The 25,373-nt window shown below is 51.3% G+C and overlaps 9 protein-coding genes across 9 annotated transcripts; 8 read left to right on the top strand and 1 right to left on the bottom strand.

Moving 5' to 3' along the window:
- Positions 1 to 361: 361 nt before the first annotated feature.
- On the top strand, positions 362 to 1,639 carry T069G_00730 (cellulase (glycosyl hydrolase family 5) domain-containing protein; the record flags this gene model as incomplete). Its single annotated transcript, XM_056167940.1, has 1 exon — positions 362 to 1,639. One exon carries the CDS (start codon positions 362 to 364, stop codon positions 1,637 to 1,639), a length of 1,278 nt encoding a protein of 425 aa, XP_056033256.1.
- A 602-nt stretch (positions 1,640 to 2,241) lies between these two features.
- On the top strand, positions 2,242 to 3,356 carry T069G_00729 (CHORD domain-containing protein; the record flags this gene model as incomplete). The annotated part of the gene is made up of 3 exons (XM_056167939.1): positions 2,242 to 2,347; positions 2,438 to 2,969; positions 3,038 to 3,356. 3 exons carry the CDS (start codon positions 2,242 to 2,244, stop codon positions 3,354 to 3,356), a joined length of 957 nt encoding a protein of 318 aa, XP_056033255.1.
- Positions 3,357 to 4,233: 877 nt separating this feature from the next.
- Positions 4,234 to 4,672, top strand: T069G_00728 (uncharacterized protein; the record flags this gene model as incomplete). The annotated part of the gene is made up of 2 exons (XM_056167938.1): positions 4,234 to 4,372; positions 4,434 to 4,672. 2 exons carry the CDS (start codon positions 4,234 to 4,236, stop codon positions 4,670 to 4,672), a joined length of 378 nt encoding a protein of 125 aa, XP_056033254.1.
- Positions 4,673 to 6,079: 1,407 nt separating this feature from the next.
- Positions 6,080 to 8,187, top strand: T069G_00727 (vacuole effluxer atg22 like domain-containing protein; the record flags this gene model as incomplete). Its single annotated transcript, XM_056167937.1, has 3 exons — positions 6,080 to 6,353; positions 6,536 to 7,000; positions 7,058 to 8,187. The coding sequence occupies 3 exons, from the start codon at positions 6,080 to 6,082 to the stop codon at positions 8,185 to 8,187; spliced, it is 1,869 nt and encodes a 622-aa protein (XP_056033253.1).
- Positions 8,188 to 9,892: 1,705 nt separating this feature from the next.
- T069G_00726 (BAH domain-containing protein) lies at positions 9,893 to 11,431 on the top strand (the record flags this gene model as incomplete). The annotated part of the gene is made up of 4 exons (XM_056167936.1): positions 9,893 to 10,217; positions 10,290 to 10,577; positions 10,630 to 10,760; positions 10,826 to 11,431. 4 exons carry the CDS (start codon positions 9,893 to 9,895, stop codon positions 11,429 to 11,431), a joined length of 1,350 nt encoding a protein of 449 aa, XP_056033252.1.
- A 1,074-nt stretch (positions 11,432 to 12,505) lies between these two features.
- On the top strand, positions 12,506 to 13,650 carry T069G_00725 (f-actin capping protein, beta subunit domain-containing protein; the record flags this gene model as incomplete). The annotated part of the gene is made up of 3 exons (XM_056167935.1): positions 12,506 to 12,534; positions 12,708 to 13,135; positions 13,256 to 13,650. 3 exons carry the CDS (start codon positions 12,506 to 12,508, stop codon positions 13,648 to 13,650), a joined length of 852 nt encoding a protein of 283 aa, XP_056033251.1.
- A 5,568-nt stretch (positions 13,651 to 19,218) lies between these two features.
- T069G_00724 (NAD dependent epimerase/dehydratase family domain-containing protein) lies at positions 19,219 to 20,509 on the top strand (the record flags this gene model as incomplete). Its single annotated transcript, XM_056167934.1, has 3 exons — positions 19,219 to 19,423; positions 19,518 to 19,818; positions 19,885 to 20,509. 3 exons carry the CDS (start codon positions 19,219 to 19,221, stop codon positions 20,507 to 20,509), a joined length of 1,131 nt encoding a protein of 376 aa, XP_056033250.1.
- Positions 20,510 to 21,883: 1,374 nt separating this feature from the next.
- T069G_00723 (uncharacterized protein) lies at positions 21,884 to 22,853 on the top strand (the record flags this gene model as incomplete). The annotated part of the gene is made up of 2 exons (XM_056167933.1): positions 21,884 to 21,937; positions 22,341 to 22,853. The coding sequence occupies 2 exons, from the start codon at positions 21,884 to 21,886 to the stop codon at positions 22,851 to 22,853; spliced, it is 567 nt and encodes a 188-aa protein (XP_056033249.1).
- Positions 22,854 to 23,589: 736 nt separating this feature from the next.
- On the bottom strand, positions 23,590 to 24,240 carry T069G_00722 (uncharacterized protein; the record flags this gene model as incomplete). Its single annotated transcript, XM_056167932.1, has 2 exons — positions 23,590 to 24,015; positions 24,151 to 24,240. 2 exons carry the CDS (start codon positions 24,238 to 24,240, stop codon positions 23,590 to 23,592), a joined length of 516 nt encoding a protein of 171 aa, XP_056033248.1.
- Positions 24,241 to 25,373: the final 1,133 nt, after the last annotated feature.

Genomic DNA, 25,373 nt, shown 5'->3' with positions numbered 1-25,373 from the left:
CCCAGCCGCCGTTGTGAAAGCGCCGAATGTATTAGGATGAGATGCTATTGATGTGCCTTGCTAGAGTATTAGACAATCCAGTTTGTTTTGAAACATTCACATGGCACTATTGTTCCGCGCAGCTGTCCAGCCAGGGATTTCAAGTATTCAAGGCGCTTCTTCAATGTCACCTTAATGAGTTAATAGCCTAAACAGACATATATAAAGCAACTATGAAGTCCAATATTTTTCAGGGCAGCGATAATGTCATTGGGATCTTCTTTGAGTTGAGTTGAAGATCTATCCCTTTTCATCTCTTGAACTCATAAACAACGCCAAGAATCCATAGCCTCTTCATATTATCTCTATCACCAGAATTACCATGACAAACAACAAGGCTTCACGGCTGCTCGCAGCCTATCTATATCTCGGAGCAAGTGGTGTCGTAGCACAACAACAGACCACCTGGGGGCAATGCGGAGGAATAGGCTACAGTGGTCCGACAAGCTGTACTTCTGGGACAAGCTGCTCAACATTGAACTCATACTACGCCCAATGTATTCCTGCTACCGGCATAATCACCAGCACCCGCACCACTCTTGCATCAACATCAGCAACAACCACAACATCAGCATCAAGAACCACCTCAGCAACTTCGATTCCACCGCCCAGCTCGGGCGTCCGATTTGCAGGTATTAACATTGCTGGGTTCGACTTCAGTTGCTCAACCGACGGAACCTGCAACGTATCTGGTGCCTATCCGCCACTCAAGAATTATGATGGCGCGAACAACTATCCAGATGGCGTTGGCCAGATGCAGCACTTTGTGAAGGACGATGGTTTCAATATTTTCCGCTTGCCCGTCAGCTGGCAGTATCTAGTGAATGCCAACCTTGGCGGCACCTTGGACGCCACCAACCTGGGCTATTATGATCAACTCGTCCAGGGATGTCTTGCCACGGGTGCATACTGCATCATCGACATCCACAACTATGCTCGCTGGAATGGCAAAATCATTGGCCAGGGAGGCCCTACAAACGCTCAGTTTGTCAGCCTTTGGACACAAATAGCGACCAAGTATGCCTCGGAACCCAGGATATGGTTTGGCACTATGAATGAGCCGCACGATGTTAACATCACCACCTGGGCGGGTACCGTGCAGGCTGTTGTTACTGCAATCCGTAATGCGGGTGCTACCTCACAATACATCTCACTTCCCGGCACTGACTATCAATCCGCTGGACAAATCATTTCTGACGGTGGTGCAGCGGCTCTATCTACCATCAAGAACCCAGACGGCTCAACAACAAACCTGATCTTTGATGTTCATAAGTACCTGGACTCGGATAACTCTGGTACCAACTCGATCTGTGTTACGGACAATGTTGACAGTGCATTCGCGCCGTTAGCTACTTGGCTTCGTACCAACAAGCGTCAAGCTATTCTGACTGAAACTGGTGGTGGCAATACTCCATCGTGCGAACAGTACATGTGCCAGCAGATTCAATACCTCAACCAGAACTCTGATGTTTATATGGGATATGTTGGATGGGCTGCGGGCTCTTTCGATCCTGGATACCCGCTGGCTGAAACTCCGGTGCAGGCTTCAAGCGGTGCTTGGACTGATCAGCCTCTGGTGTCGATGTGCCTTGCCCGCTGATGAGATTCTGCATGTAACACAGTCTATGGGATGACTGTCAATTCTGATATGTATATATATATGGTAGATTGAGAAGGAACATGATGCATTGTATAGCAAGTAAAATGACATGATGACTAAAGAGCTTGTTGAGTAAATCGAAAATTGAACGCAAATATAAATATTGAATAACTATGTTAGATCGCACTTACATGATAATTCTTTGTTGCGTATTCTTTACCATGTATTCTTTTGATATTATCGTATGAAATTAGTGGACTGCGTCATTTTGGATTTCTTCCTTCGTTGCAAATTTGTATTTTGCATTGAATGGCAAAGAAGATAAAGAAAAGAGGATTGTGTGAGCGATGCTAATTTATCTTCAACAATCTGCACTTACTCGGCTGCGATCCCGATCCGGCTGCTCTGATCTCCGACAACCCCGCATTGGAATAGGAAAGCGGTGAGAGCGCACAGCTCCGTCATCCTGATAGTTCTAGAAGATCCCATCAGATACCCACTCTCCCAAGCAAAGCACATAGCTTCCAATCGCCCTTGCAATCATTCCTGAAGCTACACGATATACGCTCTTTACAATAAACAGTCATCTCTACAGCTTCACCATGGCGCAAAAGTGTGTCCGCCAGGGCTGTGGCAAGGAGTTCACGGACGCAGAGGAAGAGTGTCACTATCACCCTGGCCCACCCATCTTCCACGAGGGGCAGAAAGGTAAGATTGCTTCGTCTACGCTCTTTGACGATGCGCACGATGGTCCCTTCTCGCCTTGCGTGTTTACTAAACTGATCGGTTCGACTCTAGGATGGAAGTGCTGCAAGCCGCGAGTACTGACCTTTGACGAATTCATGAACATCCCTCCTTGTACGACCGGCACACATTCAACTACTGAGAAGCCTCCCCCAGTGGACGAAAAGCCTCCCATCGACGAGGCCGCCTTGGCACAGAAGATTTCAGAGGCTAGCGTATCTGCTCCAGCACGATTGCCCATCCAGCCAGCACAGCACATTCCTACTCCGCCTCCACCTCCCCCGGATTCTGAAGACGATGATCCGAGCTTGGACATTCCAGACGGAACCGAGTGTCGCCGCAAGGCATGCGGCGCTAAATATAGCAAGGGAGCTGCAAGGGAAGCAGAGCAGTGCGTGCACCACCCGGGCGTCCCAATCTTCCATGAGGGCAGCAAGGGTTACTCGTGCTGCAAGAGGAGGGTGCTGGAGTTTGACCAGTTCATGAAGATTGAAGGCTGCAAGACCAAGGACAGGCATCTCTTTGTTGGCAGCGGAAAGAAGGACACGGCCGATGCAGGCAACGAAGAGATCCTAACCACAGTCCGGTGAGTGTTTCTGGTTTCCGTTTGGAGCTCGATTTACGAGGGCGCCCAATCCCCTAACTGGTCCTTAGGCACGACTTCTACCAGACCCCCACGTCGGTCATTGCGTCACTTTTCTTGAAGAAGATTAAAAAGGAAATAGCAAAGGTCGACTTCAAGGCGAAGGAGATTGACCTGGATCTTACGACTAGCGACCCAACCCCGAAGAGATACACGACGACTGTGCCGCTGTTTGCGGAAATTGATACAGAAAAGTCATCCTTTAAGATCCTCGGCACGAAGTTGGAGTTGACGCTCGTCAAGGCTGACGGATCTTCTTGGCCAGTCTTGCGAAGCGATGAGCAACTAACGGGCGAGATTCTTCAAATTGGCCGGGCGGGCAAAGTCTAGATAGAAGATTGACTTGGGGTCATGTAAAACAAACCAAACCAAACAAAACAAAAAAAGATTAAACAAAGGCTAATAAAAGCGACAGCGCAGCGTTTGAAGTGCAACGGCCGTGGTGTGCTACGTGCGTGTAGAGAATATTGCGCTCTGGTATAAGCTTAATGCTACCCGGCCACCCCATTTCAGCCATTTGACGAGTAGATTTTATCAGATGTGCCATTCATCCATAGAAAGACACACCGCAGAGTCCCTGACGTAGGCTATACCCGTGCAAGTGAAGTGCATGACAATATTGAAACTCGTGCAGAGAGAGCTGATAGTGAGGGCCTCGGGTCATTGATAAGGAACCCTGTCGCCGAATGTCACCAAATTCAGGTACGTAAAATGGACTCTGCCCCCGCAGCCTCTCACTGGCTCCCCGCGAACGCTTGGCGCAAACATCTTCAGCGATAAAGAGGCGCCCCAATGTTATCTCTCGATGGCATGGCCATGGCCGCGGCTGAAGAGAGCTGATAACGGCTGTTCTCCCACATGCTATTCCGTCATTAGTGCCATTCATCGTCGACTGACTTTCCGCCATGAGCAGCCATGTGGCGCATCTGGCGCCTTCGTTTACACGCCCTTTTCCGGTCTTATCGCTCAGATTATCTCATGGCGCATGTTGCTCGTGTGTGTCGCGCGATGATATAAAAGATTGACAAGGCCGCTAAATCGTCAGGGTCGTAGACTGTAATGCCTAGACAACATAAGTAGCTTTCCCCTGCCGTTAGGTGAAGCTACACAACTCAGAGCGTCCAACGCAACTCACCGTGAGCTTCTCGTTTGAACTTGAGTCAACCATCAATTCACCCAGACAACACCAACACCGCCCTTTGTCCTTATGGCGGCCGAAGTATCCCACGGCCGCGGCGGAGCGGGAAACATCGAGCCCGACGACACTAAATACGTCGACGGTGAGGTGGTGCGATCCGGAGACGTGGGCAGCCATGGCGATGGCGCGTTCAGTGCCGGCCGAGGAGGTGCGTTCTTCCAATGCGAGTAATTTGACACCCAGCAGCCTCATCTAAGACTTGCTCACAGGCGCCGGCAACATCACCGACATCGGAACCACATCGGCTCAGCGCAAAGATACAGATTTCGTCCCGGAGGCTGCTGTGAGAGCAAGCCAGGATGTCCAGGGGTATCACACGGGTCGTGGCGGCGCAGGCAATGAGCATCACGCCGAGGGGGAGCATGCTGATGCGAAGCCTCGCCCCAAAGCGCCGGTTGGGCTGGCGGATAAGCTCAAGACAAAGTTGTTTGGCGCGTTCAAGCACTGAGTCTGCGAAGCAATCGCAGTGTGAGAGAAAAGCATTTGACCATTCGGGGTGCTGATGTTTTTGGTTATGGACCTGGTCACCATGTTGGACAACACATATGATATCCCACTTGAGTTTCGTTTGCTTTAGATGGCAGATTGCTATCACGGTGCTGTCAGTCATTAGAAAATGACATCCGATGCAAGTTAATACGCAGAATAAACTTTTCAACCAATGTGCGCCATGCGTCCTAGCACATAAGCCTGCCAGAGGTGAATCGGGCAAGCGCAAGATGAACTGATCGAGGCTGTAATAAGCATATGTATCTCTTCCTCTTTAGCTCTCTTTATCTCTTCACCAGAGATGTTGTCAATACCTTTCCCCTTCTGGAGATATGCAATCTGCCGCACCTCCATACTGTAGAGCAGTTGGTGACATCTCATAGTCACATAGTGGGTGCTGGCAGCATCTTCAGAAGATCACGCCACAAGCCAGAGACGGGTAACATCGTCACCGCAAATCATTCCCATATTCTCATAGCTTCACATGTGTCTCCACTTGGGTCGCCGTCGAGCAACAACCTTCCGGAGTCGTGGGCGCCAATCTCGGGAATAATCGTCTTGCGTTCCAACGATTTCTTCAACACCTGTTTTCACGCTTGGAGTAAAACATGTTTGACCTCAGCTGACCTGCGAAGAAGAGAGAAAACAGCGCGTCACTCTGTTAGCTGGAGAGTACTAGCATCAGCTAAACTGGGCCTCTGACGCGCGAGCTCTCCACCTAGATCAATGCTAAAGCTTAGCCATCCTCAAAAAGGTGTTAACGACGCTTGCCACGTCCATATTTAGAAGTGTGTAGATTTGCTCAGGCTTTTGGGGCCAACCTGGGAGCGAATAAGCGAAGAGAAGCTATCACCGGATGCGCGATATGCACCGAAGAGGGGGAGGATGTGATGAACTATTTCATCGTGCAGCGGGCACATAAAGAGTTGCATGTCGCCCGTCGGCAAAAAGAAAAAGAAAACGTGCCTGAGATCCTTCGGTTAGGCCCAAGATTCGACTTGACCAGTTGAAGGCTTAGTCGAGACAGGCCTGCCATTCAGCCTGCGAGCCTGCTCAGCTTCGCCAGCATCCTCCCACCGTCAGCCCAGCAATTTGGAGGCGGAGCTGCCCGTATTCAAATGGCCCAGACCAGACCAAACCGGACAGAAGCAGCTGATAATACGATACGGTTATAGGCAGTCAGCACCCTTTGCGCGACAAATCTCACGGCCAGATGCGCCTGTTGTCGATTCTTTGTGTCCACTGTGAATTGCTGGTACTGGAGAAGCGCGGGGTGCATTAGCAAGCCCAAGGTACCGCTTCCGACTGGGTCAATCACGTGGGTCTTGTCACTGGTCAGACCACCGCCTCTGATTAGCTGCCTGCCATGACGCCGCATCGCCCGGAGCTCCAAGGACGGCGCTTCTGGTCGGGTCTGTCCATCCTGTCCAAAAGATCCTACGCGACATCGTCCTTTGAAGCCGACGACGAGCGGTCCGACAGCGACGACGAGATGAGTCTTCGCGACAGCTTCGACAGCGACGTGCGGCCGGGCGTGCCGGCATATGTTGGGCACGATGTCAGACCGACAAGCAAGAAAGAGCTTTGGGGATGGTACATGTATGGCTTCGCGGCCGAGACGTATGTCATTTGCGGAATTGGTGAGTCTCGCGTGTCATGTTCTTCTCTTTGCATGGTCTTTGTATTCTATTGATTTCATTACCTACTTGATGTTCTTCTAATAACACATCACCGCCTTAACTTCACCTGTTCTCGTTGTGTTGGGCCGCTGTCAGCTCTGGGTCCCCATCAAACGAGCTGTCTCGCTAATCCTGAACAACAGCTTCCTTCATCCCAATCCTCCTAGAGACGCTTGCTCGAGAAAATGGCGTCCTCCTCTCGAACCCAGACAAGCCTTGCGGCTCCAGCGACAGCAAATCGGAAGATGACGGCCAGTGTGTCGTATATGTATTGGGCATCCCGGTCAACACGGCAAGCTTTGCCATGTATACCTTTTCAGCCAGTGTCTTGCTACAGGCCCTTCTTGTCGTCAGTATCAGCTGTGCTGCAGACCATGGCAATTACAGGAAGCGGCTTCTGCTGGCGTTTGCCTGGATCGGTGGCTTTTCCGTCATGTGTTTCATCTTCATCAGCAAGACCAACTACCTCATCGGTGCCTTTTTAACCATCATCTCTAACACATCTTTTGGCGCGTCATTCGTTTTGCTCAACTCTTTTCTCCCACTTCTGGTTCGAAATCATCCCGAAGTAACGGAGGCATATGTAACAGAATCATCCGAAGTCGCCCGTCAGATGGGGGATTCAACCGATGATCTGGAGGGAGACATGGTCAATTCCACGTCAGGATTACTTCCTCCTGACGATCGGCATCACAGGAACGGACTGAAGCGTGTGGCAACTCATGAAGAAATCACTTCCAAGGAGCTTCAACTCTCTACGCGCATATCCTCTTTGGGCATTGGTATTGGCTATAGTGCCGCCTTGTTCGTGCAGTGTGCCTCCATTGGCATTCTCATCGCAATGAAAAATACGACGTGGTCACAGAGAGTGGTGCTATTCATTATTGGGGCTTGGTGGTCTATTTTCACCATCCCTGCTGCATTGTGGCTTAGACCCAGACCAGGACCGGCTTTGACAATTGATGGGCGCAAAGACGGTGCTTCATGGTGGGTGTACTTGAAATATGCTTGGAAATCTCTATTTCGCACCATCCAGCTGGCAAGGCGTCTTATTGATATTATGCTCTTCTTGGGTAGCTGGTTTCTTCTTTCTGATGCAATTGCCACGACATCCTCCACGGCTGTCTTGTTCGCCAAGACCCAGCTTCACATGAAACCATGGGCCTTGGGTATGATCAACGTCATTGCCACAATGGCTGGAATCTTCGGCGCTTTCGGCTGGTCCTGGGTATCCAGAACTTTCAACCTGAAACCCCATCAGACGATCCTCGTCTGCATTGCCTTGTTTGAACTCATCCCGATCTATGGCCTAATGGGCTACCTCCCGTTTATTAAGCGCTGGGGTGTTGTAGGACTGCAACAACCGTGGGAGATGTATCCGCTGGCAGCCGTGTATGGCCTCGTCATGGGTGGGCTGAGCAGCTACTGCCGCTCGCTTTTCGGAGAGCTGATTCCACCCGGATCCGAAGCCGCGTTTTACGCACTCTACGCCATCACTGATAAAGGATCCAGTGTTTTTGGACCTGCTATTGTTGGAGCCATCATCGACAAGACTGGAAGCATCCGGCCTGCGTTTTGGTTCCTCGGTGCTCTTGTTGGTTTCCCCGCTCCACTCATTTGGTTCATCGACGTTGAGCGTGGCAAGAGAGAAGGCGAGAAGCTCGCTGAGACCATCGAGGGTTTCGAACCCGGCAGTCCTGCGGGAGAAGACGAAGAAGACGAGGAAGCGGCCCGCGGAATGCTAGCTGACTATGAAGCCGCCGAGGGCAATGGCAACGCAGCCCATCGACGGTGAGACGTTTATCTGATATTAGTTGCAATTGATTATGCTGCGGTCAAGGATATTTTTCTCCTGGCTTTTGTCTCTTCCTGACTGGATAGGGCTTGCCAACAATCTAATACTACAAGTGTGCATAGCGTAGGCGTTTTGGTTGATTAGTAAACTCTGGATTTTGCCTTTGGAAACTCCGGCAGAGCTTGATTCGGAGGCTACTTGGCCACTATTTCGTTTGTCTGCGAAAGTTTGGAGCTGAAGGGCTAGGTAGTAATACGGAAACAAGGGCTAGGTTTAACTCGGTGAATAATACTTTGCTATTTCGAAAAAGGTGTGGGATTGATAAGTGCTGGGGTATCAACTTGATTTTCTTCTTGTTTCTATTCGTCGAGCAACTGATATTCCCCTGTCCTTGAATGCATTGCTCAACTAATCCGCTGCCTAATAGAGTTGCCCAGACTCAACTGAGGCCTTGTGCTGGCTTGCACACCGCATCTAAGCAAGGCAACCTCGGAACCCAAACCACATACATACAGTATTACATACCTGGTAAACTATATGGCAGTCTGACGCCTACAAAATATCCATGATAGGCAACGTCCCCGACTCGAATCCCCTTGTAGCTAGGTAGTGACAGTGACATTCCACTCCGGGGGGCGTCTTATACCTGGACAACGAACCAACAACATAAAGTCAGCTCGACACGACTCAACTCACACATCAAACCCATACTATCCATATCAAAAACGCCACTACCAAGGCGATCTAGGCCGCTACTAGAAGCACTAAGGAACAACGGCTAAATTGCCACAATAATTGATCCGATTCCATGCAGCAACGTGCTGGCATTTCCCCAATCCATCGCGCTAGACAATAAGCAACAGCTCGATTACAGTGGGGGTTTTTGCGTTCCCTCTGCTCTGCGCGTTCATTTGCGTGCGTATTCGCGTGTCCCGTCCAGTGCTATTTTGTTATACTGTACGTAACCCGGGCCAAGTAAGTACCTGGTCGGCGCAAGGTGCCTGCGTAGGTACATGACCCTGTTCCCTCCACTCTTTTCCACCTTAGTGACCGTTCACCTATTCCTATTCCTCTCCTCTTCTGTTTTTGCCTAGCAGAACACGTTGGTTCGACAGGACGGCGGCCCAAGCAGAAGCAACGCTTTTCTTTTTTTCTTCATCTCTTTTTCTCTTCTTAATCCCTCCTTTTCTCTTTAGCACGGTTTGCGCGCCGCTGGGATCGCCGCTTGATCCCCCGCCAACGGGTATTGTCGATACAAGCCCACTTTGGAAGGCAGCAGAAAAAAAAAGCAAAAGACCAAAAAAATATCCATAGCTTTTTGCGCGATTCCCTGTCCTCGACCTGCTCCTCTCTTCCCCCTTGTCTGTCCCCCCGGGATTGCGGTGGCTACGCCCGCTGAGCTCTAGCCCGCGCCTTTGCTAGAGCTGTCATCTAGAATTCGGTGCATAGCAGGAATCCTACCTTATCTTGCTCCCGATTTACCAGGGCCCGTGCCGCTGTTGCAGACTGCCTGTGCTATTTATCGGGGCGGGCGCTTGTGTTTACATCGAGATAGACCGAACCAGATCCAAGGCCCATCTCTCGCTTTGTCAGAAGCAACAGCTCGCCAAAAGAGTCGCTGCGCCCATTGCCGGCCGTCCGAATTCCTACGACGCGCGACGCCCCAGCTTGCGCGACACCGACGGCGCGCTGCCCACGGCCCGCGATGAGTTCCAAGCCTCGGAAGCGCTCTCGCCCTGCTCCAGACGGCGCCTCAGCTCCTGATGGTGCTGTCCCGGACGAGAATCGTGCCGACTGTCCCTTCACCGTCACCGTCGTCTCGGAGCCAGAGCGCAATGAGAGGGACGGTCCCAAGTCGAAGAAGAGGAAGCATGACAAATCCGAGGAGGACAACAACAAAAAGGTCCAGACGCAAAACGCCGTCTTCCATCCCGAAGGCAAATTCAAGTCGAGCCAATCCTTGAAGCTGTACTACGCCGTCGACCCCCGCAAGCAATGGCTCGACATGACACGCTACAACAGCTTCGTTCGTAAGTGCCACTTCCCGCATCTCCCGGGCAACATCTGGACCCCGAGCAGCTAACCAAGCGGAACCTGTATAGTCAATGGCGTCAAGTACTACACAGAAGACTTTGTCTATGTGGCGAACGAGGCAACCATGGAACGGCAAAACTCTCTGCCTGCCGGCGCCAGCAAAGTTGCCAAGAAGGCAGATTACTGGGTAGCCCGGATATTGGAGGTTCGGGCCTCGGATGAACATCACGTATATGCCCGCGTGTACTGGATGTATTGGCCTGAGGAGCTACCTCTTGGTACTATGGACGGCAAGAAGCAAATCTCTGGTCGGCAGCCATATCATGGACAGCATGAGCTGGTCGCCTCCAATCATAGTAAGCATCCAAGCACCAATGAGTGCCTGTTGGGTCTCTAACACTGGGGTAGTGGATATTATCAATGTCGTGAGCGTCGTAATGGGCGTCAATGTCAAACAGTGGATCGAATCGAACGATGATGACATTCAAGAATCTCTGTATTGGAGACAAGCGTTCAACTGCAGGACGGCGGAGTTATCGGTATGCAATTGCTATAACAGTCGTTCCGCTTTCAGCACGGTCAATACTAACATCTTGGCAAATAGTCGGTCGCCCTCGTCTGCAAATGTAGGACTCCCGCCAATCCCGACAAAACGTTAGTAGGATGCTCCAATAAGACGTGCGAGGAGTGGATGCATTACGATTGCCTGCTCGACGATGTCCTCACCCGAGTGTACGATCGACTGGGAACGGATATTCCTCACAAATCGGAAAAGCCGGCCATCAAAGAGGAGGCCAAGGAGGATACAAAGGCTGAGCCAAAGGAAGGAACCAAAGGAGACCTGCCCTACCGCCTGTTGAGCCCCTCGGTCGAGGGAGAGGACAGAAAGTCGCCAATCGTCGCCAACAGTGAGATAAAGGATCAAGTTCTCGTGAAGCAGGGAGATGACGAGTCGTCCAAGGACACAGAAACTCCAACACCGGCACCGCAAAATTCTCTGGATAAGTCTTCAAAATCAGCCCTGGCAAAGCGAGGAAGGCGCAAGAAGTCGTCTAAGAAACCCTGGGAGGGCCTTTTCGAAGCCACGCTCAAGATGAACGAAGGCCCCACGGTCTGGGAGGTGACAGATTTGAGAGAGGGCGTCGAGGGAGGAGAGAAGAAGTGGACAGAGCCGGCATATTGTCTGCTGTGCGACACTCTCATTGAGTAAACGGTGAGGCACCCGCACGCAGGATACTCTTTCCGTGGTAATATCAGGCACTGGAAATGGATTTTTTCTTTACGTCAGCATTCCGATTTTCTGGAAAGGCGGTAATAGCGTTTGCTTCGCTCAGCTCTTCAAGACACCTTGGACAACTGTTTATATCAACATAATGTTAGGGGAGGAAGATAAGAAAAAAACGAATATAACCCAACAAAAAAATACACGGCAGCGGGAAACGGCACCATGCCAGGTGACACGACACCGAAGAAGGGAGGACGAAGGAATTGGCGGGGCGTTTTGGGCGATTTTACGGTACGGGCCGGGACTATATGGTCAGGGGCATAGCAAGGCGGAACACCGTTTGTCTGTTCTCTCTCATAGAGGGTCTGGAAAAGGGGCGCTTGATATTTCAGGATTTGTGTGTGTTTTGGTCTTGTTGGATTTCCGACCTTGGCTGCTTGAAGTAAGGCGGGGAGGGATATTCTGTCTTGGGAGCGTTTGCTAGTATTGCGTGCTCTCTTTTGTGTTGTTTCTTATTGCCCTGGATAGGTAGATTTACAGACAAATTGGATGTTTGATGATGAAAATTGATGATGATGATGATAATAATGACAATTCTAACAGTGAAAGCGTGAATATGAAAGCATATATAACTATATTATTTATGTAATTAAGAATCATTGGTTTCTCTTTTCTTGAAGATTGTTCCATATACTCAATTATCATGGAATTGAGGAATCATGCAGCTTACACAGATGGGAGTTAGTAGAGCTATGTCCTGTAACTCAACTCAAGCAGCACCAAGCTTAAGAAGCTCGAGCTCCCAGCCCAACTGGTGGGGTTATCGCTGCTCCAACAGAGCCCCAATTAGTTGATAGCTGCCGCTAGCCACCGGCTTCTTAGAGGCCCGTTACTGGTGACGTGACCCCCTGGAGACCCGACAATTCGAAACCCCGCGACGACAATATCTTGGGCTTCCTTTACCGACCTCGCCGTTGGGAGCAGTGCTGCAATCAACCCTCCATAACCATCTCCAACTGATATTCGAGTCTGCATTTGCTGCAGCACATTCGCATTGAAATGGCTGCGGATCCCTTTGATTCGGCGCTGTGAGTTCTCCTTCTCCTCTTGTTTCCCCCCTCCTCTCCTCCATACCACGCCCAAACCATCACATCCGCTGTTCTCGCTTCTCCCCCCTGATGCCCTTTGTTAATAATCCTTCTCCCACACCCAATCTCTGACCTGAAGCTGACGAAATCTTCTCTTTTGATGCATCCTGCAGCGATCTCCTCCGCCGCCTGAATCCGAAACACACGAGCGAGCACCTCAACGCAATCATCTCCCTGGCCCCTGACCTGACCGAAGACCTCCTCTCGTCCGTCGACCAGCCCCTCACCGTCAAGCGGTGCAGGCAGACCGGCCGAGACTACCTCCTCTGCGACTACAACCGCGACGGCGACAGCTACCGCTCGCCATGGAGCAACCAGTTCGACCCGCCGCTGGACGAGGGCGGCGTGGGCGGTGTCGGCCCGGGAGGCAGCGAGGGCGCGGGCGAGGGCGCCATCCCCAACGAGAGAGTCCGCAAGATGGAGATCAAGGCTAACGAGGCCTTTGACATCTACAGGGAGCTGTACTACGAGGGGGGCGTGAGCAGCGTGTACCTGTGGAACCTGGACGACGGATTCGCCGGCGTCGTGTTGGTCAAGAAATGTACGTTGGCTGCATGCATCCCTCTCTTTCGTTGTCTTTGGCCTTACTACTGCACATCAGCCTGGTCCGACAGTCTCATGTATATCATCATATGCTAACAACTCATTTCCATCCTTCTAGCTGCCACCCCCGGATCCAACACCGAAGGCGTCTGGGACTCGATCCACGTCTTCGAGGCCATTGAGCGCGGCCGAACAACCCACTACAAGCTCACATCCACCGTGATCCTCTCGCTGTCCACCAACGTCGAGGGCACCGTCGGCGACATGGACCTCAGCGGCAACATGACGCGCCAAGTGGAGCAGGACCTTCCCGTGGAGAACGACGACAGCCACATTGCCAATGTCGGCCGCCTGGTGGAGGACATGGAGCTCAAGATGCGTAATTTGCTGCAGGATGTCTACTTTGGCAAGGCCAAGGACGTTGTTGGTGACTTGCGGAGTGTGGGCAGCCTGAGTGATGGTGCGAAGGAGCGGGAGACGCAGCGGGAGCTTATTGGCAGCATGAAGCGATGACGAGGGGGACGTTTGATGAAGGATACAAATATTAGTGTGTTTTTGACAGCGATGAAAGACTACGCGCTTGAATTTAGATCGCAATTACGCGTCTGTAAATCTTTGAAGAAATGTTCGAACTTGTCTATTGAATGAGCTCCCAAAATGTGGCGTTCTTCTCCTCTCCTTGACATGGGAGGGCCCATCGACGTCCTATCTCAGAGTTCTTAAGGGCAACAGCTAGGGCTTTATCAGGCCAGTGCATCGTCTCGAATGGGTGTTCTCCTGTGAGATGAGTCTACTGCTTCGACGATCTCACTCATCCCGATCGCTCTGTAGTCCTACACGTCTTGTAGCATGGTTATGCAAGGCCTGGGTCTGGTCTGTCCAGAGGAATTCTCTTAGTTTCTACATACGTGGAGACAAATGTGAAGATCTCTAGACCGCAATAACTTCGCACTCAAGGACCGTGTCTTCTTTTGATACCTAATCTTTCTTTGAACTATACTGTCATAAGTGTGGACAGAGCATATTGGTCCTGGAGTGATTGACAGAGTACCTGGAGTTGACGGTCTAGAAATCCAACATCTTGAGTTCAATAAGGGTAGGTACCTAGTTTAAAGATACTTTGATTGCCTTACTTTGTATATATAATCTCGAATAGTTGTGCCGTAGGCAACAACGAAGATCATATGGCGTCAATGCTTTTTAATAGGAACCCTATTTAAAATTACTTTTCCACTCGTTGGCCACCTTTGCACCCTTTAGCATCTAGCCCTTCGAGGCGGGGGATAGATGGCTGCTTCATGGAGGGAAGCACTGCATCAAAACCGACAGAGTAGCGGTGGTGGTTGGACTGAATGGAAGAATGAAATGTTTTGCTCTACGCTCATCCTAGATGAATTCCATTTTGAGGATGTAAATCTCAACTTCATCATGGGCTGCATAGAAGTGTCTGTTGCAAATCTGTCATATGAAGTCCGTGGTCATCGATGTATCGGGTATAATTCCGTACCTAATATACCGTAATCCTCTCTACTCCGTAATTCCTCTTCCAATTCTTCCTCTTTCGTCATATTGAGCTCTTTGACTCCAACGAGCTCATGCTAAATTAAGCGAGACACGAGCTTTTCACAAATCAAGAGTCCAGAAATGTTATTGTGGCATCATCATCACGGAAGAGATTGTGGGTCACGGCCCCGGAGCTGGCTTTACTTCTGCACTTGATATCTCCTCTGCTCTGGGCTTTTTACGAGCTCGGGGCACCACAAGACAGCAAAAATGGCCGAGGAAAATGGATGACTTGCATGCAACGACGGCCCAATGCATGACGTGCGCGTCCCTTGCAGGACCAGGATTCTCGCAAGCATCAACTCGCTTGTACATGTTACATGTAGTTGCAGCGGCACGGCTCGCACAGCCCGTCCCTTTGTATGCTCTTCTCTTTTCTTTTTGCCAGTGATAAACTGCCTGCAACAAAGTTAACAAGGCAACACGGGTATTACTACTGCTTGTGTTACTTCGTCCTTGATCGGCCTGATTTCCATCTCCCTACCCATGTCATTGTGGCTGGCAGAACCTTGCCAAAAATGACGGACCGGAGTGTATTGAATTTCCGGCATATCCTAGGCTTGATCCAGACGGCAAAAGATTTTGTAAACCAGGCATACGCAAACCACTGCTTGTTTGTATCGCCATACGGACATGTCCAGATATGGATTTGATTTGCAAAAGAAAGGGAGCCGTATGCACAATGCAACCGACGCGGAAATATACCCGACCAAATCCCCGTGTCCCCTGAGGGCACCCAGAAGGCTTGGAGAGCCCCCGTGACGATGGGTGGTAGATTGGGTGCTGCACCGGAGCGGATCCTTGCCATGCTGCTCTTCTTTTTCATTCGCGAGGCTCTGGGACATGCCGCTCGAGATGGGACATCATCACACCGTAGCAGTTCTGCGGCTGATGCTAGCGTGCAGCTTGATCAAGCGGCACCCTTGACAAAGTGACAAAGGTATTCCACACGTCCAGGGATGAGGGCGATCTGTCTGCTGGGGCTGCGCCTTTGACCATTCTCTTTTCTTCACCCTTGTGTTTGTATCGTAGTACAGTAGTACAGATACAGTAGTAGGGGGCAATGTCATCGGTGCTAGGTAGTACAGGTGGACCGAGTTGACAGCTTCAACTTAAGATATGCTCTTCCGTCTTCTACACCTCGGTCTAGGCTTTCAGACACAGCGGAGCATGCAAAGAGCTGAGCATGAAACACACAACGCAAGCCTGGCGCTATTTGTTCATGACTCGTCGTTGGATATCTGCTGCATTGGTGCCTTGCAGGTGAGAAGATAGTCCATGAAAAGTGTGGTGGAGTTGAGCAAGCCCGCAGTTGGGGGACGGCCAACCCTTGGACTTGGTGGCGTCCAAGAGCCTGCAAGGAGCACAAACAGAGAGTTGGCAAAATCCAACCCGGAGGATAAGGTGCTATCCTTGCCAGTCTCCCTCATGCCTGTATGAGTAAACTCCGTACTCCGCTGGCATGTGCATATGGCTTCCGGAGGTACCAGCAGCGTGTGTTGCTGCTAGTATCGTATACACAAAGACAAGACACCAACACACTACTAGTAAGTAATACATTGAGAGGCGAACAATGGGTCTCCCTGCTTCAACGCCCGCGTTTTCCTGTCTCACTCGTATGTGCACTGCATCCTTGGCAAGAGGCGAATAAGCCCACCACCCAAGGGCCGCCTCCTGCATGTGGCAGTCAAGGAGGGCTCAAAACGTGTGTTTGACTCCGTACAACCCACGAGAGGCAGAGCGAAGGCATGGGTGTGGGTCTTTGGATTTCCCTCCCTGCGCTTCGTAAAACAGGCCTGTAGGTTGACTGTTTGTAAGCCACCGTGCTTCTCCAACTGTATTCTGCAAAGACATGGGACAAGAAATGTAGGCTCCGTATCGTGTTTGAACATACCACTAGCTATGTCCAACTTCCACTGTACCATCCTGTGGCTGATGTACGAGTAGACAGAGACAGAGCGCATGAAAAGAAAGTTGGCCGACAAAATGCGGTCTGTTTCGTTTGTCTCAGACGTCGAGTCATTGGCTGAAAGCACCCTCTTCTAGAACGACGCTTGGAACATATGCAGTGAACCCCGCACCCCACGTCGCCAGTGCTTTGTTCGACAGATGAGAAGACGTCAAAGGATTCAAAGCTGACAGCACTTGATATGCACGTACTCACGCCAGCTGGCCTTGGGCTCTCGTTGCCCGTCCTCAGCACTGGGGCCCGTCCCGGCGGGCCCTCTATATTACTCGGCCGGCGATGATCCAAGTACAGGCAAGGCAAAAGAGTACCTACGAGTAGTAAATCCATCGCTCTGCTGAGAGCAATAGTGCCATGTTACGGCCGCCAGTCGCCCGTTCGGAGCGGTTCGTCCCACCTAAGGGCTGCACATGGCGCAACAAAGTCCCACTGCTTAGTGTCACAAGGGCAAAGGCCAGAAAGCGATTGCTCAAAGGTGGTGGCGCCACTCATTATTCCGGTCGGGCGGCGGCGTCGGGTCGGGTCGCAGATTGGATGCAGAAAGTACATATTTGCACATGTCATGTTGCCGGAGTTGCTGCCATCAAGGGATTCGCAGACGGATTTCAATATCCGGTCGTTTTAGCGAGCAATCCTGACCTGCCTGTCCTATGGGTACGAGTATGTAGCCCGGAATTACTTGCACAAGCAGTGTAATGACGGAACGATAAGGGAGCCATGTCCAAGTACGGTGTTGTTGCTATGGCGGTGCCTGGATGCCATACTGGCCGAGTCGCAGGATCAGTCCAGGAGAGGGAAAGGTGAGACATGATGCGCATTGCGGTGAACCTAGACCTTTGGGTTCCCACTTAAACAAGAGCAGCAAGACGCTTCGCTGTGCTTGGCAGACTCGAGCAGCTCTCGAGACATGAAAACTCGGCCGACTGCGCTGTATGGCAAATAATAACAGTCCGCTTAACCCGCTACGTCGGTGGGGATGTCGGCAGGGATGCTGGGACCTGGCAGCGGTTAGCCGCTTCGAGATGTCAAGTACTGGGTAGGACCAAGTACGAGTAACACATCCGTCCTCGCACAGAAGAGCACTTGGGCTGGACAATTTCGCTCACTGCAGCTGTCAGTTGTTTGCTGGGCGAGTCTCTGTGTGGCTGGCCAACCCGGGGAACAGGGGAAGTTGACAAGGTCCAGCGCCTCGGAACTGTGCTGCTTTGGACCGAGTGAGTCCTGCTGTATAGTGGCTTGAAGCCATCATCAGCACTGTGTCGTGTCGTCTCGTCCAGGCCCTGTCATGCCTGTCTCATTGTCCAGTCACAGCCCATGCGTGCCTGGATGTGCCTGGAACACTCCCGCAATGCTCGCTCGGTACTTGTACTTGTTACGAGTATGGCTTGGATGGACGGCGACAAAGATGACGGCCTGCTAATTACCTTGACAAGAGTGGCCCGGCCTAGCTTCGGCTAACACCCTGTCCCGCGGACCAGAGCCTGTCCTCGTACCTGTGTAATGGCTGACAAGTTCCAATTACCCCATACTCATCAAATTCATATGGACCACCGGACATCGTCACTGTCGCCGATACAGTAGCAGGACAAGACAAGACGAGACAAGACGGCGAATGATGCCCGGCACAGCCATTTTGACAGGTGCTTGGCAGATTCAGTACATTAACATGCCCACCTGGTACAGTACCTCCGTAATTACCTTGGCGGGTTACCTAGCATCAATGACATGACATGACACGACAGCTTTAGCGGTAGAAGACAGCAGCAGCATAACGCAGCACTGCACTGCACTGACACGGCGGTGCGTTTTCTTGTCTGCTACTGTACTGTAGTGGGGGGCCTTTGGCGCTGTGGTGGCTCCGTAACGGGCACTTTTACGTGTATGGATGGACTGGATTCTTCAAGGCGGCGGTAAATAGGCCAAACCCCTCCATGACCAATCCCTCGATCCGTCCATTCAAGTCTAAGCTACCTTGCCTTCCTTGCCTTGCTCTGCCTTATCCACCCATCCCTCCGTCTCAGGCACTTGGCTTGGTCTCACCTGCGAGATACAAAAGTTTGCCTTTCTGCCCTCGCCTCGGCTTCCGCTTCGGCTTCCTGGCACAGTGCGTTTCTCTTCTCTTGTCTCGCAGTCTCAGGTTTTCCTCCGGCAGTTGTGTGGGTGATCCGGGATCCTGTACCGAACCGACTCAACAGGTCAACAGCTTACCCGTACCTTGCTTTTAGTACCCAAGGCTGCCTGCGACCTCCCTCTTTTCCTCCTCTCTCTCTCTCTCTCTCTCTCTCTCTCTCTCTCTCTCTCTTGTTCATCTTGAGCCCTCGGCATATTTGCTACATACTTCGCCAAACACCAGAGCAGCGACATCCGATCAGCCTCCCCCCTTGGCGACGCTGTTCTTTTCCCAACTCGAATAAAAAAAAAAATAAGAGCGTAGGGGAGGGTGAAACGCAGCCGCTAATTCGAAACCGTGGCCCGCCACTGCGCGTTCTAACGACCATCTCGCTGCCACGCAGTCTCGCGCCTCCTCGACCGCCACAGCAGCAGCTTCGAAAATGGCTGACGAGAAGCCGTCGGTCCTAATCATTGGGGGCTTGGGCTATATCGGCCGCTTCCTCGCCCAGCACATCCACCAGAACAATCTTGCCTCGGAAGTCCGTCTTGTCGACAAGGTGCTGCCCCAGCTCGCCTGGCTGGCACCCGAGTTTTCGGAAGCTTGCGCTCAGAGCAAGTTCATGCAGGCTGACGCTAGCAAGCCGGGTAATTAACCGTCTTTCATTCTGTTCATTCTTCGGGGCTGCTACCTCTGCCCACGAACCATCACGGCTAACAACGTTTGTGCTGCTTGAAACAGAGGCTCTAGTTAAAGTGTTCGATCGACCCGATGGCAAGCAGTGGGACTATGTCTTCAACTGCGGTGGAGAGACGAGATATTCCCAGGAAGACGAGGTCTACAAGTTGAGGTCTTTGGATCTTTCCATTGCCGTTGCTGAGGAAGCTGCCAAACGCAAGGTCAAGGCGTTTATCGAACTAAGCACAGGCATGGTGTACAAGTCGGATTCGTCACCGAGCAAAGAAGGGGATAAGCTGAAGCCGTGGAGCAAGATTGCCGTTTTCAAACTGCAGGCAGAGGAGGCATTGGCTAAGATTGAAGGGTAAGCTACACTGGGTCCGCCTCTTGGTTCCGTGTCTTGTTTTATCTAATAATGGTGTGCCTATAGGCTTAACCTCGCGGTTGTCCGTCTCCCCCATGTGTACGGCCCTTATGCTTCTCAGTGGGTTGCGACAGCCCTATGCATGGCTCGCGTTTATCAGCATCTCGAAGGGGAAATGAAGTGGCTGTGGACCAAAGACTTGCGAACTAACACAGCGCACATCCATGATGTAGTGCGAGCCCTTTGGGACACTGCTGTCTGGTATGACGCTGGCAAGGCCAAATGGAACGAGAGCGAGATGGGCAAGGTGCCCATATTCAACGTGGTGGACAAGGGCGCCACTACGCAAGGAACCATGGCTGACATCATCGGCGAAATCTTCAAAATCGAGACGGGCTTCCAGGGACAGTTGATCAGCACCTTTGCGAGAATGAACCTCGACAGCGTCGTGGATGATGTTAATGACGAGATTCTTGGCCCCTGGGCCGATCTGCTATCCGACGCCGGCATTACACGACCGGGTCCCCTGACGCCATTCATGGAGAAGGAACTCCTCAAAGATACCGACCTCAGCATGGATGGCAGTAGGCTGGAGGAAATCTTGGGCTTCAAGTACGAGAAGCCAGTCATCACAAAAGAGCTCATCGAAGAAGTCATTGAGAGCTACAAGCAGATGAAGTGGTGGCCATGAGAGAGAGGTTGAGAAGGCCCTCACATGGCACTTGGAGTGTGAGAAAATCAGAAGCATGGCCAAATGGCCGATTCAACGCCGAAATCGTATTACTTTTTGACAGGTATGCATATTTGAAAAGCAAGCGGCCGATTGACGCCCAAGCAGACTTCGTGGCTGAACAGCTTATGGAAGGGGACGGATGGTCCCCTGAAGTAAGGAAACAACACCAGGCGTGGTAGTCTTGGGATTCATGGCGATAATGACTGAGGATTTAAACGAGCCAGGAAGCGACTTCTGGTTGATGTATCATTAGATATCCACATGGTTCCGGAAGAAGTAGCACGATATCCGCCCGGGGTTGAGTTCAAATACAGATGCAGGGCTTGTCTTTTTTTTTTGTCTTTTTCATTTTTATTTCAGGATATCTCCCCATTTGGTTTCTATTCTTGTTACATTTGTTTTGAAGATATCAAGGGGTTGATGGGATACGGGTAATGGGTTATGGTCTGTTGTTGGTGCCTATTGGCAATTGCCGAGTGTGTGAGGAGGTATGCTGTTTACCCGTGCTGTTCTACACATGTTCCTAGTGGCTTTTCTTTGCCAACAATATGATGTTTATTAGACATAATACGGCTCTTCTCATATGACTCTCTACCTAGTGCTCTAAGCATTCTTTTGGGAATGTCATATCTCCACAGTATGGTAGATAGTTTAAGAAGCTACGTTACCATATGCTAACATCTCGTGTGATGTTTTTGTTAGCTCGGTGTACTTGCTGGTATCAACACCGAGATGGGGTCAATACAACAGGCCAAGCTTGGTAGTGCCGGATCAATAGGTCAATAGGGACGTACCAACCTCGGGCCCGTCAGTTAGCAAGTATAAAAGTGCCTCAGTTTGTAAATCTTGTCAAAATCCGGCGCAACTCCTGTTGACGACGGGTAATTGAACCCCATCAGATGTCATTTCGAGCAAGAGGGGCACGAGCAACCAGTCGAAATGGGGGAGGAGATTGGCCTCCATTAGGTACTTTGGGGAGATGGGGGAATCTTTTAGCGGACTAGGCCCGGTTACTCAGCTCATGGCTTAGTGCCTGTTTGGGAGAGTGCCGCCAGGGTGTGCATTGCATGTGAGGACTAGCCAGAGCGCCTCGGAAGATGGCGACCAGTTGGTGCACCGGAAAAGCGCTGCAAGCTTGTGATAGTTCCCACCAGAGCTTGCATTTAATGCGCACGACTTGCACCCTCTTTGGGCCACCCTCTTTTTTGTTCGAAGGAGCCCCAACTCTTTTTTGTTTTCTGTATTTCTTACTCTCTCACTCTCTCTTCTCTCTTGTTTCTTCTTCTCCTTTCTCTTAGTTACCAAGCAAAGTAAAGCTCAACAACCGCAAACATGGCTGCCCCCTCGAGCAAGACCACCAAGAACCTCAATGGCAAATGGACCATGGTAAGAAGCCCCAGAATCCCAATTCCCCGACATCCTCCCTTGCCTATTTCACTGTCACTCGCATTTGGCCCCTGTCTCGAGTGGAAGCGCCCGCCAAGAGGGTGATTTGGTTTACCCCTCCCCCACTATGAGAGCTTCTCTCGTCACCTGGCAAAAAAACCAGCGCCAACCGCGCTCCATGAGGACGATGAGCTTCTCTCGTTCTACTAGCTGGGAAGAGGAAGCTGGGCTAGCAATAGAAGCGGATGGCATCGTGATGGGCAGTGACGATGTGTACACACGGAAAAGTGACTGTGTTATCGCGTTGCCCCTCCGTGTCTTCCGACGGGATTGTCTCGATAAAATGACATCAGCACGGGAAGAAGAAAGCATCTCCACTAACGGCACACGCAAACACGCATAGAACAAGACGCTCTCCGACTCCTCGGAGCCGGTGCTCTCCCTGCAGGGCGTCGGCTACCTGATCCGCAAGGGCATCAGCCTGGCCACCATCACCATCGAGGTCGAGCAGTACGAGGGCCCGCCCAAGCCCCCCAACACCGCCGCCGACGTCGTCACGCACATCGACATCAAGCAGTCCGCGTCGGGCCTGTCGAGCACGCAGGAGAACCGCTGCTTCGACAACTTCCCGCGCGACCACACCGACTGGCTGTTTGGTACCGTCACGGGCCGCAGCCGCTGGGTCTCGCTGGACGAGGTCACCGACGAGTTCCTCAAGAAGGGCTGGGAGGTCGAGGGTGAGGGTCAGAGCTTCATCACCAACATTGCTGAGAACAAGGAGAAGGGATGGGTTGCTGAGCAGGTCTGGGGATTCCAGATTGTCGATGGCGAGCGCAGATACTGCAGACATGTTGTTGTGACCAAGGGAGCGGAGCGGGCTCAGATCCGACTCGTCTACGACTTTAACGAAGAGTAAAGGGGGTGCTTTTGTGACAGGTGCATATTTTGATATCATATAGAAGAGCTGACGGCCTTCATGTTTGTTTCTTCAAGAATAAATAAAGAGAGTAGCTATACAGTACCCTAACTTGGTTATCCAAAGCTTTAGTGACTACGTGAAGTCATACCTAGCTGTGTCGTAACGGGACGCTGAGGAAGCGTCATTTGTCTATCATAGCCTTTAAGGTGTCTGTCACTTCCACCAGCTTCTTCTAGGATCTGCTTCACCATCTTCTTGATATTGGTACATTTCCAGATTAGTACTGGTAGTAATACATTGTGCGTTATGTTACGTAGAAACTGGATGCTAGATATTCAATTTGGTGATTTGAATAGCCACCCCTTCAATAAGCACATAACATTTATCGAGAGGCATCCTTTTCCGGAAGATATTTTTAAGACGTGATTTATTCCGATATAGTGTTGAACCCAGCGTCATAAGTAGCTATATCTGCATGTACTGCAGCTTATCTTCATGAGCAAAAAGAGCCCTTTTCACCACGCTTTGCGCAAATGACTTCCCGGCTCCCTTCATCAAGTGCAAGCAAACAAGCCCAATAGAAGTTCCAACGCATGTTGAATATGGCCAAATGTCTTCCAAACGCCGTCTAGGGCTTCAAAAAGCGCACATGCTTCCCACCTATCCGCCGTAAAGATACGGGTCTGCCCTGTTTCGAATTCAACCCGCTGCCCCCAATCCCTCAGCAGCTCACTTAAGCAGGCCGCCTCTTGACAAACTCTTCCAAGTCCTGCACCGTCGCCACGCCCAGCACAAATCTCCGGTTCTCATCCGTGATGACAGCAAACTCTTCCTTCCATGTCCCGTCGTTCTTGTCGCCGCGGAAAAAGGCCTCGAGCTCCTCCAGCGGGGTCTGCATGGTGATGACCCGATACGTGCGGCCTTTGCGCTGGAACCGTGTCATGGCGGCGGAGAGGGGGTCGCTGGGCTGGACGCGGCCGGCTTCGAGGAGGGATTGCAGGTGGGGGATGGAGATGTAGCCGAGCAGGGCGCGGGTTTCCGAGTCGACGATGGTGAGGTGTGTGTATTCGCGCTCAAAGGCTGACATCATGGCGAGGGAGATTGCGTCAGACGGGTTGAGAGAGAGGGCGGCAGGAGGGTCAAGATCTTCGACTGTGGCCTGCGAGAGGAGATATTCTGTCAGCTGAGGATTCGATTGATGTAGAGCGACGCATTGGCAAAGCTTGAAGACTTCTTGAATACATGGGATGGTCTAGGCGCATGCCGAGTCGCCAAAGGTCGTTGTCCAACTTACGCCTCGATATCTTGAAGACCAGGCCGTGGAGAAAGGAGCGGTGGCCGCGGGGCCAGCCGAGGCGGGCTGATGCGTCAATGTGGTGGCCATGGCTAATGTCTGATGCTCGCTCTGCTTTGGGGCCGAATACGATGGTGTTGTAGAAACAAAGGATTTTCCTTGTCTGGCCTTGAAGCAAAGATGACTCTGGCGGCAGATATTGGCAAATCGCTGGGGTCAATTGAGCCACCGCGGGGCGTGATTAGCTCAGCATCTAATGGCCTATTTCGGCGGGGCTGAGCTTGGAACTGCCCGTATAATTTCATGTGATGACCTCTTTCATATCATCAATCGTCTGGATATTTTTCTCATACTACGTTAGTTTCTGGATGTAAGTTTTTAATCCTAGCTGGAGATTCGAATAAAGGTTAGAAATATGATTATATATTCTCTCATGGACTGGTAACGGCTCTTCTTTGTCTTGTGCTTTGAATGCGACACCGGGTTTCCACTTTCGCAGCAGAATCGTTCCCATAAACTCTCCTGATGGCATTGAAACAGAGGAATGATGGATAGAACAAGTTCCAGCTCGAAACTCAATGCCGCATAAGTGCATCCTTATCGCATTTCTTCAGCCCCTATGTATGCGTCTGTTTCGGGATATGTGCCGTCTGCGACGTCTTGGTCTTTTGTGGACACCGTCTTTAACTCCGAATCGTCCCGCTTCGCCTTCGCATGGCTCTCCGGCACGCCTGGCAAGTGGAGTATTTCATGTGAAGCTCCTAGCCGGTCCGTGCGGCTTCTCGATCGATGCTATCGGGTTTTATGGATGACGATCTTTGGTTCATGCCCAGTAATACCGCAGCTTATGCCAATGCTGCAGCCTCGGTATTATATGGATGAATATGCTGGAAGCTATACAGCTTCGGCTAAAAAATCCTCGATATCCGACTTCTCATTATCGTTAAACTCTGTACCTGAAAGCCTGTCTCAAGGTCGCGATAGATCCGACAGCTCCCATGGGAGATTATTCTATGCTCCTTGAATCTAGACATTGGTGGGGCAGAGAGCTACTTCCACTACGGAGAGCCAACCCCATAGCGGCTCCGTACCTCTAAGCCGCGCTTTAGTACCTCGACTTTGCTAGAGTAGCCGTCATTGATCGCTCGCTGCTCGGGCGCTGAGAAGCCGTTATCTTGACGTCGAGTGATGTCACGCTTTTTGCTGCTTTCCAGTCCGTGGTG

Source organism: Trichoderma breve, chromosome 1 (genome assembly GCF_028502605.1).
Source record: "Trichoderma breve strain T069 chromosome 1, whole genome shotgun sequence".
Classification (NCBI taxonomy): Eukaryota; Fungi; Ascomycota; class Sordariomycetes; order Hypocreales; family Hypocreaceae; genus Trichoderma; species Trichoderma breve.
This window is presented reverse-complemented; position numbering and strand designations above follow the sequence as displayed.